This window comes from Hyperolius riggenbachi, chromosome 3 (assembly GCF_040937935.1).
Source record: "Hyperolius riggenbachi isolate aHypRig1 chromosome 3, aHypRig1.pri, whole genome shotgun sequence".
NCBI lineage: Eukaryota > Metazoa > Chordata > Amphibia > Anura > Hyperoliidae > Hyperolius > Hyperolius riggenbachi.
The window spans coordinates 382,015,675-382,033,341 of NC_090648.1; the positions used below are offsets into that span (position 1 = coordinate 382,015,675).

A 17,667-nucleotide genomic window follows, 5' to 3' on the forward strand; every position below is an offset into this window, starting at 1 on the left:
TACAAGAGCCAATCAAAATTCACCTATTGATTTTCAAGGCCAGTCTTACACTTTTAATGGCAGAGGCCTCAAACCTGCTACAGTCGGTCGTTAAGTGTCTGGGGTTCAAATTCAGTAAAGGGGTCAAGCCACAAACAGCCAGATTTCTTTGCTGGATAAACTGCTTCCAGTCGCACAATTTTGATGCCAGGAACCCAAAAGCTCACAAACTTGGTCATTAAGTAGTGACTGTGTGTCAAGGTTACAAAAAGTGGGTGGAGTTAAAAACAGATTTTTCTGGGAAATTGTAAACTGCAGCCTTTCTTCACTGTTAATGGCAGGGTTCTCAAACTGCACAGCTGGTTACTGGGTGCCTGGGATTAATATTCAGAAAAGTGGGTGGAGCCTAAAAATGCCAATCAAAAAACACGTCGCTTTTCATGGAGAATATTCAAATAGCTGCCATTCTTGCACTGTTAATGGCACAAGCCTCAAACCTGGTACAGTTGGTAATTGGGTCACTGGGGTTCAAATTCAGAAAAGGGGACAGAGCCACAAACAGTGAATCAGATTTGTTTCGTTTCATGGGAAAATACAAATGATTGATGCCAAGGACCCGAAAGCTCACAAACTTGGTCATTGAGTGACTGTGTGTCAAGGTTACAAACAGTGGGCGGAGGCAAAAAAATTTCACAGGGAAAATAAACTGCAGCCATTCTTACACGGTTTATTGCAGGGTTCCCAAACTTTGCCCAGATTAATATTCAGGGAAGTGGGTGGAGCCTATAATAGCCAATCAAAATTCAACTGTTGATTTTCAAGTGGAATATTTAAATTGCTGCCATTTTTACACTGTTAATAGCAGATGCCTCAAACCTGCTACAGTTGGTCATTGGGTGACTGGGGTTCAAATACTGGAGAGGGGGTGAAGCCACAAACAGCCAATCTGATTTGTTTAATTTCTATTGCAATATACAAATTATTGATGCCATGGACCCCAAAGCTCACAAACTTGGTCAAAGAGTGTAGGTGCGTTAGAGTTAGAAAGTGGGCGGAGCCAACACCAGTCAAATACATACCCGGGTCATCAGTGGGTGGAGACAAATACAAATTTCACGGGGAAAATTTAAACTGCAGCCATTCTTACACTGCTAATGGCACGGTTCTTAAACTTTGCACAGTTGGTCACTGGGTTACTGGGATTAATATTCTGAAAAGTGGGTGGAGCCTACAAAAGTGAATCAAACTTCACCTATTGCTTTTCAAGGGGTTATATTTAATTGCTGCCATTCTTGCACTGTTAATGGCACAGGCCTCAAACCTGGTACAGTTGGTTATTGGGTGACTGGGGTTCAAATTCAGAAAAGGGAGTTGTGATGATCGCTGCTGCAGCGGGTGTTGCTGGGGGTGGTGGTGCTGCGGCTCGGGTGGTTCTGGTCTCTTTCCGTGTGGGCTGCATGGCTTTGTCTGCCTTTCCCTGCTGTCGGCTTGTGGCTGGTTGTCGTTCGCCTGTGTGTGGGTCTGCGTGTCTGCTCCCATTGGATGACCTCAGTGTGGGGATCTGCTTCCTGCAGGGTTTCCTTGGGTTTTCATAGCTTCAGTTTAAGCTTGTCTTGCTGTCGCTTCAGCCCCCGATCGTGTTTCTTGTTCTAAAGATACTTTGCTGGTCTTTGCATCATATATTGGTTCATTGCCAATATATATGCATACCAGCACGTTTATTATTTTCCTTGTATTCGTGTTACGTTGATACATCAGTGTCGCTGATGTATACGTACACGAACTGTTTATATCCTGTGTGCAGTTAGTCAGCTTTCCAGCACGTTTTGGTAGTTTGCGCGTATCGTGAGCACCCGTGCTGAGCTAGTAATCCTGTCCTGTTACCGTTTGTGGATTGCGTTCATCTCTGCGAAGAGATAACGAATCCTTCTGAATCCTGTCCTGTTACCGTTTGTGGATTGCGTTCATCTCTGCGAAGAGATAACGAATCCTTCTGAATCCTGTTCTGTTACTGTTTGTGGATTGCGTTCATCTCTGCGAAGAGATAACGAATCCTTCTGAATCCTGTTCTGTTACTGTTTGTGGATTGCGTTCATCTCTGCGAAGAGATAGCGAATCCTTCTGAGTCCTGTTCCCTGTATTACTCCAGTCCTAGTCAGCGTTCCTGCTTATGTCATATCGGTTCATTGCCGATATATACATATGTTAGTCAGACGTTACAAATAGTTTCATTGATAGCTGTAATTGTAATACGCTAGGAAAACATACTTATTGTATATTTGTCTGTGTTACGTTCATCTATCTTGATCCTGCTATTTCCTGACTATCCTGTCCTGTCCTGTCTTTGTGAGGCACGCCATCGCTGCAATCGCATTGGCTGCCTCATTCCAGTCTGTCTTGTTTTGGACGCTTGCTGTCGCTAAGTAGCCGCTAGCTAGCAAGCGTTCATTCTGTCTACCTGTCCTGATCTCCTCAGTTCTGGTTTATGCGCTCAGCGCTACTTTGCGCTGAGACGTTATAACGAAAGCATTGTTTGTGGCTGTCAGATCTGCACCGGCTCTGTGCGCCACAATCTCCTATTGGAGTCAGTCCTCCCCTCCACTATACTAGGGATAGCCTGTTTCCTTGTGCTAGTGTGTGTACCTCCTCCACCTCAGCTCATGCGTTGCATGCTGACTGTGGAGAATACACCACCAAGCCTTACAGGAGTGGAGCCACAAACAGCTAATCAGATTTTTTTCATTTCAATGCAAATTATTGATACCAAAGACCACAAAGCTCACAAACATGGTTATTGAGTAATTATGTGTTAGGGTTAGAAAAAGTATGCAGAGCCAACACCAGCCAAATACATACCCGGGCAACGCCGGGCAATCAGCTAGTATACAATAAAAGTAGGATCCCATCCAAATCACATCTTAGTTTGAGACTGTGAGGTATGGCTTGATCTTCTGGCAGGATTTTACTGCCATTTATTCCCACACACAGAACCCCTTTCATTTCCTGTCTATAAGGGCATAAACAGCGAGGACCTCATCTCTCCGAGGGTAACATAGGTAGCAACCAAAATCTAGATGTTTCAGTGCCTCTCAACAAACCTATAAATTATTTGCTGCTTTTTGTGTTCAGGTTTTAGTGATCCCTTTACTTCCTGTTCGTGATACCACAAGAATTGATAAGAAGGTTCCTCTTTTTTAAGAAGGGCAAAACAAAAAAATCAGATCTAGGAAATTATAGAACTGTAAGCTTTAGGCCCTGTTCACACTTGCGTTTTGGCATGCAAACGGATCGGATCGAATCAGGACCTGATCCGGATCGGAACCGTACGGTTCCTATCCGGATCCGGTCCGTTTGCATCAGGCTGCCATCCGGATCCGTGTGGTAAAAACAGCGAAATAAAATAAAAAATTGTTGGGGTCAGCAGAAGGTGCACCTGTAGAATCACATCCTCCGCTGTTTAGGCCTCACCTCCACCTCACTGCCAAACAGCTCCAGCACGTAAGGTCACTGCTGCTCCACTGCTGCCCATGTGTCCCCATCCAAAATGGCCGCTAGAATACGCATAGGAAGTGGAGTAGAACGTCAGGTGTTTGTATCCTGTGTGTTCTGCGCTTTCCGTTTCCCATAGGTTTCTATTTCCGGATGGTGCAGTCAGGCTCCGGTCCGGGTGCGTGGGCCAGATGATCCGGACCCGAAAAATAGCGTATGTTCGAAAAGTGTCCGGAGTCCGGATCCGAACCGGCTCCGTTCTGTACGGAACGTACGCATGTGAACGTCCGCATAGACTTTGCATTGCTATGCGGAACGTACGTTCCGTTTGTACAGTATACGGTCCAGATCCGATCGTGACAGGGAACGCCAATGTGAACCGGGCCTAAAGAGGAACTCCAGTGAAAATAGTGTAATGAAAAAGTACTTCATTTTTACAATAATTATGTATAAATGATTTAGTCAGTGTTTGCCCATTGTAAAATCTTTTAAATCCCCGATTTATATTTGACATTTATCACATGGTGACATTTTTACTGCTGGCAAGTGATGTAGCTGCTGCTTGCTGTTTTGTAAACAGCTATTTCCCGCAATGCAATAGGGTTCACAGACAGGAAACTGCCAAGAGTATGTACTCAGAATTTCTTTGTGGGAGGGGTTTCACCACAATATCAGCCATACAGTGCCCCTGATGGTCTGTTTGTGAAAAGTAATATATTTCTCATGTAAAAGGGGGTATCAGCTACTAATTGGGATAAAGTTAAATTATTGGTCGGAGTTTCTCTTTAACATCAGTTGTGTGCAAACTATTTGAAGGTTTCCAAAGAGACTTTGTGGCAGAGAATTAATTTCTCAGCATCAACATGGGTTTATTAAAGGAGTCATCAGGCAAAGTAAATGACAGCCCATTTACTTACCTGGGGCTTCCTCCAGCCCCTCGCAGCTGACTGTTCCACGCTGACAACTGGAGGTCGTCCTCTGCACCATACGGGGACCCCGGGCCGGCGGCTGCGAACGGAGCTGTCAGCGTGGGACAGTGTCGGGGAAAATTAGTTGAACTTACCTGGGGCTTCTAATGGTCCCCTGCAGACATCCTGTGCCCGTGCAGCCACTCACCGATGCTCCGGCCCCGCCTCCGGTTCACTTCTGGAATTTCAGACTTTAACGTTTGAAAACCACTGCACCTGCGTTGCGATGTCCTCCTTCCCGCTGATGTCACCAGGAGCGTACTGCGCAGGCCCAGTATGGTCTGTGCCTGCGCAGTTCGCTCCTGGTGACATCAGTCCGAAATTCCAGACGTGAAATCGGAGGAGGGGTCGGAGCATCGGTGAGTGGCTGCGTGGGGACAGGATGTCTGCAGGGGACCATTAGAAGCACCAGGTAAGTTCAACTAATTTTCCCCCCGACACCCCTACAGTACTCCTTAAACTTGCCTAGGGCTTTTACTGGATCCCTGCAGCCGCCCTGACCCAGCTCGGTGAGAAACCGATACTCCGGGTCCCCTGCAGCGACCCACTTTTGTTTTTGGCCACCCAGCGAGTTGATGGCCACTGCACCTGTCCAGTACGCTCCAGGCGACGGGAGCATGATTGAGACCACGCAGGCGCATTGACCATCGACTCGCTGAATCACCAAAAACAAAAGTGGGTTGCTGCAGAGGACCCGATGATTGGTTTGTCACGCACAGGGTAGCTGCAGGGAGCCGATAGAAGCACCAGGTAAGTTAAACTGGCGTTTTTTTTCCATTGATTTTTGGTTTCATTTAATTCAAATTTGTTTACCCTGCTTCAGGGGTACTTTTAACATCTGTGATGTAATTGTATCATTACGCAGCTTCAGCAGATTTCAAGGGACACCTGTAAACATGCTAAAATCTCAGCCACATACAGTAGTACTGTGTAATGAGGTAGCAGCATCACCTGCAGAGTTTAATACGGTACACGGTAAAGGTAGGCTGTGTATATAAAACGATAGTATAATTATACATGGGGCGGGGTTATAGAGAACTGCCCAGTCTCCTGTCTGTGGAGATGAATAGAAACATTATCTGGATCAAGGACTGACCTGTCCTCGGAATCCATCCTGCTCAGCGGCTCGGCCTCCTCCCCTCCACCAGTGGTTACGGTGGTGTCGGTAATTATGGAGGGGGCGGTGCTTGCCACACTGGGCGCTTCCCTCCCGGGACTGCAAGATCTCTCCGAGCTCTCCTCATCTCCCTCCCCCTCTTCCTCCTCCAGAACGGGGCTCCCGCATAATGGCGTCTCCGGCTCTGCAGTAGCAGCCATGTTTTTGCTCTAGTCTGACGTCAGTCGGGAAGGGCGGGGTCTTACGCATCTTTTCCTGTCACAGACTCAGCAATCCACTTACTACGTCCATGGCAACAGGCTGGCTCCACCTCTTACCCCCGTTAGGAACTTCATTTCCGGGTTAGAAGGACTCGCTGACTGTAAGATTTTGTTTTGGTGGTTGCTACAATATATGAAAAACTCCAATGTAATCTTCCCTCTACATGCAAAGAAAAAAATATTTAAAGAGAACCTGAACTGAAAATAAAAAGGCAAAATAACAGGTCACTTACCTCCAGTGTAGTCGACTAGTCTTCAATCTCTTTCTCCTCTCCTGTGTCCCATTTGTCCAATGTGATCAATCAATTTCTCCGTCCTCCTATTTAAAAATGGCCGTTACCCTCTAACAGCTTCCTGGTCAGCACACACTGTAATTTCACCCACTTGAGCCATAGGGAAACATGTACATTAACTTGCACATTCAGTTGTAACTGAAAGCAAATGATATATAACTGACAGCAACAGTGGCGTAGCTAAGGAGCTATGGGCCCCGGTGGAAGTTTTACATGGGGCCTCCCAAGCACTCTATACATAACAATTGATATGGTGTACCAAAACCTTCCAAGGACAACCACTATATCAGAGATGCAAGAAGGATGTGGAACAGTGTGTTAAGGATTACTACTATTCAAAGCGTCTATAGATGTGATTATTACCAGCACAGGACCAATAGAGAGCTAATACTGTATGTGACAGAGGGTGGACCCTTCGGGCCCCCTATGGCCCAAGGGCCCCGATGAAGTCGCTACCTCTGCACGCCCCCTATTGCTACGCCACTGGACAGCAACTGGTATATTTCAGTTCTAACAAAATATTGTCAAAACTGGAATTATCACTGTAATAAGAAAATGTTGAGCCTCTGAGAGGAACTGACAGCGAGGTTAGTATGTGCAGTTGTGTTCAAGATTATTCAACCCCCACAGCAATTGAGTGTTTTGGCCAGTTTGACATTGATTTTGATAATTTCAGTCATCTTGTTTACAATTAAATCAAAGAGGCACTTGTAAGTCAGACAAATATAACATTTATAATCAGTGGCGTAGCTAAGGAGCTGTGGGCCCTGATGCAAGTTTTACAATGGGGCCCCCCCAAGCACTCTATACATAACAATTGATACGGCGGCACCAAAACCTGCCAATGGCAACTACAGTTTTAGAGGTGCAAGAAGGGGATGGGGAACAGTTTGTTAATGATTACCACTGTTCAAAGTATCTATAGAAGTAATTATTATGAGCACAGGACCAATAGAGAGCTAATACTGTAGTTGAGGGAGGGCCCTTCGGGGCCCCTCTGGTCCAAGGGCCCCGATGCGGTCGCAACCTCTGCAACCACAAATATATTTTCTGTGCTCACATCATTATCAGTTTTATTTAACCCCCAAGTGACATTCATTCTTAGTACCATGCGCGTAACAATAGGGGATGCAGCCCATGCGGCCGCCGTTGGCCCCCCCCCCCCCCTGGGGCCCACTCGTGGCTGATTTGGGGGGCTGGAGGGGCCGCACCATGAGGGGAAAGCTATGGCCACACTCGGCGGGGAGGGGGGAAGATCCCTATACCATGTAGGTATTTCTACCACCCCCTTTTTGTACCACCCCCTCTATTATGTGATCAATACGCCAAGACACTATCTACCACTCCAGTTTACCCCCACACTGGCATACGCCCTTTACAAGCTTATGCCTACTACCACATATAACAAAAGTTATTCCTTGCTATAATACTTTCAACCTGTAATACACTGTTACACAACAAGATATAATGTAATCCACTACTATGAACTTCTTTACTTGGATATTACCATACACCTGCAGTGTTCTGATATACCTTTGTCTCTGTCATTTTTTCAGTGTGATACTCCGTTTGTTTAATGCCTGATGAAGCGGGATTGTGCCCGTGAAACGCGTTGCGACATTGTTTCTGGAGTATGTAAATAAATGGTCTTAAATTTGAACGACAGCATCGTCTCTATTTTGGAGTGGTCGGCCCACCACAGCCACCCGAATATTTTAAACATTTTACCATATTTTATCCTTTTGGCGCCTCTGTACATCTAATATACTGGGACATATACCCCTGGCTACATATACTGGGGACACATATACCCCCTGACTACATATACTGGGGACACATACCCCTGGCTACATATACTGGGCACATATACCCCTGGCTACATATACTGGGCACATATACCCCTGGCTATATATACTGGACACCTATACCTCTGGCTACATATACTGGGGACTACTAAACCCCTGACTACATATACTGGGCACATATACCCCTGGCTACATATACTAGGCAACTATACCTCTGGCTACATATACTGGGGACTACTATACTCATGGCTACTTATACTGGGGACACCTATAGACCTGGCTACCTATGCTGGGGGTACTTGTTTTGGGGGAACTGCTGTCAGATTATCTGCTATCTGCATTTTTGTGGAACCGCTGTTATGTATTTTGGGGAACAGCTGCCAGATTATGTGTATGTTAGGGGAACGGCTGCTGCCAGATTACGTGTATTTTGGGGAACTGCTGCCAGATTGTGTATATTTGGGGGACCACTACTGCCAGATTATATGTCTTTTGGGTGTTACGTGTATTTTGGGTGATTCGCTGCCAGGTTTCGCGTATTTTGGGGAACTGCTTCCAAATTATGTGTATGTTGGGGGAACTGCTGCTGCCACATTGTCTATTTTGGGGGAACCACTTCCATATTATCTGTATTTTGGAGGAACTTCTACCAGATTATGTGTCTTTTTGGTGAAATGCTGTCAGATTACATCTATTTTTGGGGGATACACTACGGCAGAGCTCAAACTTCCTCGGCAGACCTTTTACATCACTGCTAAGGTCATGTATATTTGGCCCCACCCATGGCCACGCCCACGTTATGCTTGACCACGCCCATGCGCACAGCGCAGGGGTTTTCCCAGTGAGTCCACTCACTTCTTTTCCCAGGACTAGACCCCTGTTCTTAGGCTTGCGCACTGCAACTGCTTTAAGTCCCACCAGAGGTTCTCAATCGGATTTAAGTCTGGTGACTGCGATTGCCACTCCAAAATGTTCCAGCCTTTAATCTGCAACCATGTTCTAGTGGACTTGGAGGTATGCTTGGGATAATTGTCCTGTTGAAAGGTCCAACGTCTCCCAAGCCTCAAGTTTGTGACAGACTGCATCACATTTTCATCCAATATCTCCTGGTACTGAAGAGAATTCATGGTACCTTGCACATGCTGAAGCTTCCCTGTACCTGCAGAAACAAAACAGCCCCAAAGCATGATTGACCCCCCCGCCATGCTTCACAGTAGGCAAGGTGTTCTTTTCTTCATAGGCCTTGTTCTTCCTCCTCCAAACATAGCGTTGATCCATGGGCCCAAACGGTTCTAATTTTGTTTCATCGGTCCACAGAACACTATCTCAAAACTTTTCTGGTTTGTCCACATGACTTTTGGCATACTGCAGTCGACTCTTATTATTATTATTATTATTATTGATTTATAAAGCGCCAACATATTCTGTGGCGCTGTACAAAGTAAGAAACAAACATGGGGTACATAATAATACAGACAATGGTGTACACCAATATACAAGATACATAGGTAATTAGTGACAAAATAAAAAAAATGATACAAAATACAGAATACAAAATATAGAATTGGTAATGACAGTGATAAAAGTAACATGATGAGTAAAATGTATAATGATTTCCAAGACACAAAAGGGGAGAGAGCCCTGCCATTGCGAGCTTACAATGTAAAGGGAATGGGAGGAAACAAGAGGAGGGGTAGTATGCAATAAAATATATAGAGGCAGTGTGTTTTAAGATACCTAGTAGGAGTGCAATTTGGTCTTAGGACAAAGGGAAGTGGCCTAAGGTAGCGCATATGCTTGTCAGAACAAATTCGTTTTTAGAGGGCGTTTAAAGGTCACAAAGGTTGGCGAGTGACAGATGTGTTGTGGGAGGGCATTCCAGAGGAGGGGTGAAGCGCGTGCAAAATCTTGTAAACGTGAATGTGAGGAAGTGATTCTAGAGGAGGACAACAGAATAACGTGTGCAGATCTGAGATTGCGATTGGGATTATATCTGGAAATTAGTGAGGATATGTACCTGGGAGAGAGATTGTGGAGAGCTTTGTAGGTTAGGGTTAGGAGTTTGAACTGGATCCTCTGGTTAATTGGCAGCCAGTGAAGAGCTTGACAGAGAGGGTCAGCAGAGGAAGATCGAAAAGAAAGATGAATGAGACGAGCAGCTGAGTTCAGTACCGACTGGAGTGGGGCCAGTCTGTTAGAAGTTAGTCCACAAAGTAGTATGTTGCAGTAGTCCAGATGAGAAATTATAAGAGCATGTTCATATTCTTTGGAGACAGCAAGGGGATGCGCCTGGGAGCTCTGGCATGGAGGCCTTCATTACGCAGTGTGCGCCTTATTGTCTGAGCTGAAACTTCAGTACCCGCATCTGACACATTTTTTTCATTTTTTTCAGTTCCTCATCAGTCACACGGGGACTTTTCTCCACTTTGCGCTTCAGGTAGCGCACAACAGTCGAAGTTAGCATCTTCTTTCTGCCACGACCAGGTAGCGTTTCAACAGTGCCCTTTGCCTTGAATTTGGGAATGATGCTTCCTATGGTGTCTCTTGATATGTTTAACATCTTTGCAATCTTCTTATAGCCATTGCCCTTCCTGTGAAGAGAAATCACCTCTTCTCTTGACTTCACCATGTTTGTAAACACACCAGGAGCTATGTATCACAGTAATTTTAAGTCTGCCTAATTGGTGCTTATTATGCTTGATTGCTGTTCGTTAACATCCACAGGTGTTTTCAATGAACCTTTGTTCTTAACCACTTAAGGACTGCAGTCATAAAACCCCTTAAAGCTAATGGGAACCCATACTGAAAAAAAAGTCAAATACTCATCTAAGGAGAGGGAGGCTCTGGGTCCCTTAGAGCATTCCCTCTCCAATCCTGGTCCCCGCTGTTGCACTGGCTCCCCATAGCGGTATTCGACCATTTCGGTCAAATACCGCTGTTTCCCCGTTGAAGGGAGGCTTCGGAAATGCTTCGGGAGCCTGAGTGCTCCCAAAGATGGGCCGCTCTACACTGCGCATGCGCGAGCGCCCTCTATGACGCACTCGCGCATGCGCAGTATAGAGCCGCCTGTCTTCGGGAGGACTCGGCTCCCGAAGACTTCCGAAGTCCCCGTGGCGGGGGAATTGAACGGAGGAGCCAACGCAGCACCGAGGGCACCCGGAGAGGAGAGGGAAGGCTCATTAAGACCTGAGCCTTCCCTCTCCTTAGGTGAGTATCTGACTTTTTTTACGAACACATGGATTCCCATTAGCTTTAGGGCCCGTTTCCACTTGCGCTGATTCCCCGCTGATGAAATCGCATGCGGGTGCAATTTTGCATGCGTATTTTACCGCGATTTCGCATAGGTTAGTATTGATGCGATTTTAACCATGTCACTGCCTGTGTGATTTAGCATTAATTCCTATGCGAAATCGTGGTGAAATATGTCAGGAACCGGCCTGCGGCATGCCTGCGTATACGGTTCCCGACTACGGGTTTGACCAGATCGAGAGGGGAAGCAGCCTTAGTCGAGCTACCACAAGGCTGTGACCCCTCAAACACTTCTCACTGCCACCACTAGCTGTTGCTAGACACTTTCACTCTGCTGTCGAGCGACTTGCACTGGCGTTTTCGTATGTTGGGTCAGCTGCGCACTTTAGGCCAACGTATGACAAACGCCCCCCACACACGCACAATTGCAATCTTACACTGTAGTGAAGCAAAACCACTAACAGTCGTTCCGAACGATACTGTTAGCCACTCCGAGACTTCCCACTCTGCTGTCGAGCGCAGAAGTGCCCCATACACACAATGCAATTACAATCTTATACGGTAGTGTTGCTCAATCATACAATCAGGCATGGACTTATACACAGTTACACTTCAGTCTCTTCTAGGCTATGAGTGTTAGTTTAGTACAGCAGAAGTCAAACTTATTAAATAACGATTTAATATTCCAGGAAAAAAGTGGAACAATGCAGAAAATAATATATACAAAAGATTACAAAAACAAAATAAAAATTACAGAGTTAAGAAACAAAGTTACACACAAGGACAGTTGCATAAAATAAAAGGGGATAAAAAGAACGTTACCAGCGTATCGATCTGGGCGTTGTTGGCGGGAGAACGCCATTTTTCCGACCAGTAGTCGGGGAAGCCCTAGCATTGTTGCTACCTCCAGAGAGCTACAAGTTGTGAAGGACCTGTGCAGGTTCTTATAGGCCCATTTGGGGCCTGAGGGTACAAGTCCAAAACTAATGCAATCTCTCAGTGTAACGAATGGTGTCAGCACACAGAGAATATCTGATTATTGGTGATCTGCAGTATCACCAATAATACAGATGCTATACCTGATTATATGGTGATCTGCAGAATCACCAATAATACACGTATAGCTTGACACAGGACACCTAATGTAGTGTAAGTGTTTGGTGCAACAGTAAGATAAGTGATCTCCCGAGGAGCGGGAGATACAGACACCACTGCAGCCGAGAATTCCCTGAAGAGCAGGGAATTGGACTGCACTGCAGGCAGTGGACACCTGAGGAGCAGGTGGCCTCTGACTATGTCGAAACTAACCTCTTTAAGAGGAAGAGATGGAGACTGTACTGCAGCCAGGGATTCCCTGATGGATTTGGGAATCAGACCGTACTGCAGCCAAGGATTCCCTGATGGGCTGGGAATCAGACTGTACTGCAGCCAGTGGACTTCTATGGGTTAGAGCCCACTGACTGGACTGCAGGAGGTCTTCCTGTGGAGCAGGTAGCCTTTACAATAAATGGACACCTAGAGGGTTGGTGTCGTAGGGAGTACAGTGAGGCTGCTCACCCAAGGGACGAGTGACAGCCAGAAGGGTCATACAGGCCGAGTCGGCAACACACGAGCAGATAAATTACATAAACAGAAGACTGATACGGTATCCGGGTTCAGGCAAGATTGGCAAAGGGTAGACAGATAGGCAAGGTACCGAATCAGTAGGCAGGAGAGTGGTCAGCCAAGCCAGATATTATAACAGGTAACCGTATAGCACAATCCTAGTATGAGGTGTGAGGTCCTTGGTCTCAACACCCGGGAACTAGTCTAAATAATAACAGTAGTAACACAGTTCCTAATCTTAGGTGTGAGGTCCTTGGTCTCAACACCCTGGAACTAGTCTAGATAATAACAGTAGTAACACAGCTCCTAAACTTAGGTGTGAGGTCCTTGGTCTCAACACCCGGGAACTAGTCTAGATAATAACAGTAATAACACAGTTCCTAATCTTAGGTGTGAGGTCCTTGGTCTCAACACCCGGGAACTAGTCTAGATAATAACAGTACAATAATACAATAGAGGTAAAGTGGAATCTGGCTAAGTGTGAATTCCCAGCTCCAGCTGGTTCTAACACACTGTAAGATCTGACTGAGGTCTGAGTGCTCACACGTAAGTATTCGCAACGACAGACAACCTGCAACTGAGAAGCAAGTCCTATATATACTTGCAGCGCACCACAGCGCCGCCCCAGCCACTCAGCCAATCTGGAGTCCAGCTGGGATCAGCTGATCGGCCTGATCAGCTGATTCCCCTTGTGCTGGCATAAAGGTCCTGCCGCCTGGTGCGCGCACGCGTAGCTCTCCATCTGTGTGCACTACAAGGACCAGGCGAACCAGTGACATGTTGCTGCGTGGAAAACACAACAGTAAGTGTATATTTAATGGTTTGGGTAAAAGTTATAGCGTTTACAAACTAACTGGTGCAAAAAGGGAATTTTCCCATTTTGAAGCATCTTTGACTTTTCTGAGCACCTGTCATGTTTCCCCTCCAAATGACCCCATTTTGGAAAGAAGACATCCCAAAGTATTCACTGAGAGGCATGGTGAGTTCATAGAAGATTTAATTTTTTGTCACAAGTTAGCGGAAAACGACACTTTGTGACAAAAAAAAAGGATAATAAAAAGTTTCCATTTCTTCTAACTTGTGACAAAAAAAAAATGAAATCTGCCACAGACTCACCATGCCCCTCTCTGAATACTTTGGTGTGTCTACTTTCCAAAATGGGGTCATTTGTGGGGTGTTTACTGTCCTGGCATTTTGGGGGGTGCTAAATTGTAAGCACCCCTGTAAAGCCTAAAGGTGCTCATAGGACTTTGGGCCCCTTAGCACACCTAGGCTGCAAAAAAGTGTCACACATGTGGTATCGCTGTACTCAGGAGAAGTAGTATAATGTGTTTTGGGGTGTATTAATACACATACCCATGCTAGGTGGGAGAAATATCTCTGTAAATGACAATTTTTTTATTTATTTATTTTTTTTTACACACAATTGTCCATTTACAGAGATATTTCTCCCACCCAGCATGGGTATGTGTAAAAATACACCCCAAAACACATTATACTACTTCTCCTGAATACAGCGATACCACATGTGTGGCACTTTGTTGCAGCCTAGGTGCTCTAAAGTCCTATGAGTACCTTTAGGATTTCACAGGTCATTTTGAGGCATTTGGTTTCCAGACTACTCCTCAGGGTTTAAGGCCCCTAAAATGCCAGGGCAGTATAGGAACCCCACAAGTGACCCAATTTTAGAAAGAAGACACCCAAGGTATTCCGTTAGGAGTATGGTGAGTTCATGGAAGATTTTATTTTTTTGTCACAAGTTAGCGGAAATTGATTTTTTAATGTTTTTTTTTTTTCACAAAGTGTCATTTTCCACTAACTTGTGACAAGAAAAAAAATCTTCTATGAACGCATCATACACCTAAACGAAATACCTTGGGGTGTCTTCTTTCTAAAATGGGGTCTCTCCCCCTGCCCCTCTCAGTCTTCCTTCACTGAGAGGGGCGGGGGAGAGGCGGAGATCCGCCGCTGATAGACGGGCATGGAGGCAGAGCTGCGGCTCATAGCTCTGCCTCCAACAGCAGCAAAATCCACGACCAAGAAAGTCGTGGATTTTGCGGGGGAGAGGGAGGGGGTAGTTAGGGGGGATTTAGATAGATTTCAGCGGTGGGGATGCGGCGGTTTAGGTAGGGCAAAGATGTTAAACACATTTTTTAATTAAAAACATGATTTTTAGGAGACTTTAGTGTCTCTTTAAGAGTGGTAGTCTTTAAAGGAAAACTTAAGTCAGAAAAAAAAAATGACATTTACTCACCCGGGGCATCCCTCAGCCCCCCGAAGCTGGATGGTGCCCTCGCAGCCCTGCTCCGATCGTCCTGTCCCCGCCGGCGGCTACTTCCGGGTTCGGCGACAGCCGCCGACAGGCTGGGAACGCGGAAAATCAGCCGCGTTCCCAGCCTGTCGGCGGCTGTCGCCGAACCCGGAAGTAGCCGCCGGCGGGGACAGGACGATCGGAGCAGGGCTGCGAGGGCACCATCCAGCTTCGGGGGGCTGAGGGATGCCCCAGGTGAGTAAATGTCATTTTTTTTCTCTGACTTAAGTTTTCCTTTAAAGAGAATCTGTACTCTAAAATTCTTACAACAAAAAGCATACCATTCTATTCATTATGTTCTCCTGGGCCCCTCTGTGCTGTTTCTGCCACTCTCTGCTGCAAACCTGGCTTGTAATTGCCAGTTTTAGGCAGTGTTTACAAACAAACTAACCAGCTTGTGATAGGCTCACATAAGCAGAGTGTGTGAGTCATACAGAGCCTGCAGGGGGCCTGGAGAGGGTGTGTATAGCTTCTAGCCAATCTCAAGCAGCCCTGCACATTCCAGTCTGAGTGCCTCAGCCCAACAGAGGAGAGGAGATTAGATTAGATAACATAGAGAATACAGTCACTGTGCACGTAGGAAAGGCTGCAGTAGGCCAGACCACATTAGAACAGGCAAAGGAACTTATAGGATAGATCAACATTTTGTTGCAGAGTCTCTTTAAGGGGTTGAATAATTGTGTCAATGAAGAAATCACAAAAAAAACATTTAATACTGTATTACAAAAACAATTGATGTCATTTTAGTTGCATTTGGTTCTTTAAAAAGTCCTTGTAAGATTTCATTCTGAACACAATTACAAATGTACACTAAATTCCCTAAAACCCTTTACAGCATTGGGGGTTGAATAATTTTGAAAACAACTAATATTTATTTGCAGCTACGTCGTGTTTATTTTAAATAATTTTCCAATCTTCAGGTTCCCTTTAACCTCCTTGCCGGTTATCCCGAGCTCAGCTCGGGGTAACCTGCGTAGGAGGATTTCTCAGGCCCCGCTGGGCACTTTGCTAGCTGCGTGTGGTACGCAATCGCCGCCGCTACCCGCCAATTCGCCACTACCCGCCGCGCCGCCCCCCCCCCCCGACCCCTGCGCAGCCTGGCCAATCAGTGCCAGGCAGCGCTGAGGGGTGGATCGGGATTCCCTCTGACGTCCCAACGTCCATGACGTCAGTGACGTCATCCCGCCCCGTCGCCATGGCGACCCGGGAAGCCCAGCAGGAAATCCCGTTCTGTACGGTATATGCTTACTCTGATTGCCGGAGGCGATCGGAGTGGGTGGGGGGATGCCGCTGCTCAGTGGCTATCATGTAGTGAGCCCTGGGCTCGCTACATGATTTAAAAAAAAAAATTCAAAAAAAGTGCTCTGCTACCCCCTTGCCGCGGGAATTGGACCGGCAAGGGGGTTAAGATGTTTACTTTCCGAGTTGATGGAAATTTTGCTGCGAATAGTATTGTAATGTCAGGCTTGGCAAGTTATCAGTTCACAGCTCAGCTCCTATGCCCCAATTTACCACCACCTTCTTCACCCTATGTGGCGCGTCCCCGCTTGAAAGGGAGGTGAGGAAACAACACCCGCCCGACTTCGGTTACACCCAGGCCTTGTAGGTGCAAGCCTTAGGAGCTGAACGTAGAGTGAACTATGTAACTCACCAGAACCTAACAGGAGATAAGCAGAGTCCAGTAACAATCCGAGGTCATACACGTACAATCAGAAGTATCGAGGTACACAAGGAGCAGGCGAAATCAAGGTCAGGTAATCCTAGGTCGGTCCAGGCAGAGATCAGAGAATAGTCAAGGATCAGGCAGAAGGTCGGTTCAGGCGGCAGGCAAAGCGTAGTCAGATTCCAGGCAGAGGTCGGTTCACAGGTAACCAATAAGCAGTAAATTACACCCAGCAAAAGCACACAGCCAAAGCTATCACGGGCAATCAAAGGAAGCGCTCAGCAGGTTTAAATACTTCATGCAACCAATCAGTGGTCGACCACATGCACACAGCAGCCAATCACACGCAGGCAATAATCCTGTTTAAGTGTCAGCTGAAGAGATCAGCTGACACAGGTAGCAATACATGTTAGTTGGTTAACTACTCAGCTTACTAACAAAACCTCCTGGCTGTATATTAACTATAGCATACTGGTTAAAGGTATCGCCTCTGGCGTGAGAGACCAGGGTTCAATTCCGGCCAGGGACAGTATTCATATTTTATATTTATTAAATAAACCCGTCAGCTGACTAAACTGTCAGCTGACACTACCTCTGTCGCCGCCTCAGACCATACTGTGGCCGAGAGGAGCGAGACAACCGCCCACCAGTATGCACAGAGCGATCCCCAGTGCACGCATCACCAGCGGAGGATGGCCGTTGGCATGCGGAAGTGGAGGTCCCGACGCAACTCTCGTCAGGAGCGGTCACATTGCGGGAACCTCCAGGTGAATTCCTAACAAGTATGGTATGCACCTTGGGATTATTGAATAAATCCAAACTGGCAAGAACCTCATTTGATTGGCATAGATCCAAGCTGCGTTATTTATATGTGGTATATCACAATGGCACATGCTAGGCTGGCTTCAGCATGTAGCATTGTAGTGTG

At 46.3% G+C, this 17,667-nt stretch overlaps 1 protein-coding gene and 1 long non-coding RNA gene across 5 annotated transcripts in view; one reads left to right on the forward strand and one right to left on the reverse strand.

Annotated features, from left to right (window-relative positions):
- AEBP2 (AE binding protein 2) overlaps positions 1 to 6,174 on the reverse strand; it is a 59,163-nt gene extending 52,989 nt beyond the window's left edge. Inside the window, exons 1-2 of one of the 4 annotated variants that reach the window (XM_068277367.1) lie at positions 6,047 to 6,174; positions 5,533 to 5,937 (exon numbers count right to left, since the gene is read on the reverse strand). In XM_068277367.1, coding sequence (XP_068133468.1) covers positions 5,533 to 5,753 — 221 coding nt within the window. In that variant the 5' untranslated portion in view covers positions 5,754 to 5,937; positions 6,047 to 6,174. Of the gene's footprint in view, positions 1 to 5,532; positions 5,974 to 6,046 lie in introns of all 4 variants that reach the window. The other 3 variants (XM_068277365.1, XM_068277368.1, XM_068277369.1) reach the window with 3 other exon arrangements.
- The window catches only part of LOC137564053 (uncharacterized), a 56,496-nt gene continuing 44,337 nt past the window's right edge, over positions 5,509 to 17,667 (forward strand). Inside the window, exons 1-2 of the long non-coding RNA XR_011030500.1 lie at positions 5,509 to 5,914; positions 10,304 to 10,395. This is a non-coding gene — a long non-coding RNA (uncharacterized lncRNA). The remainder of the gene's footprint in view (positions 5,915 to 10,303; positions 10,396 to 17,667) is intronic.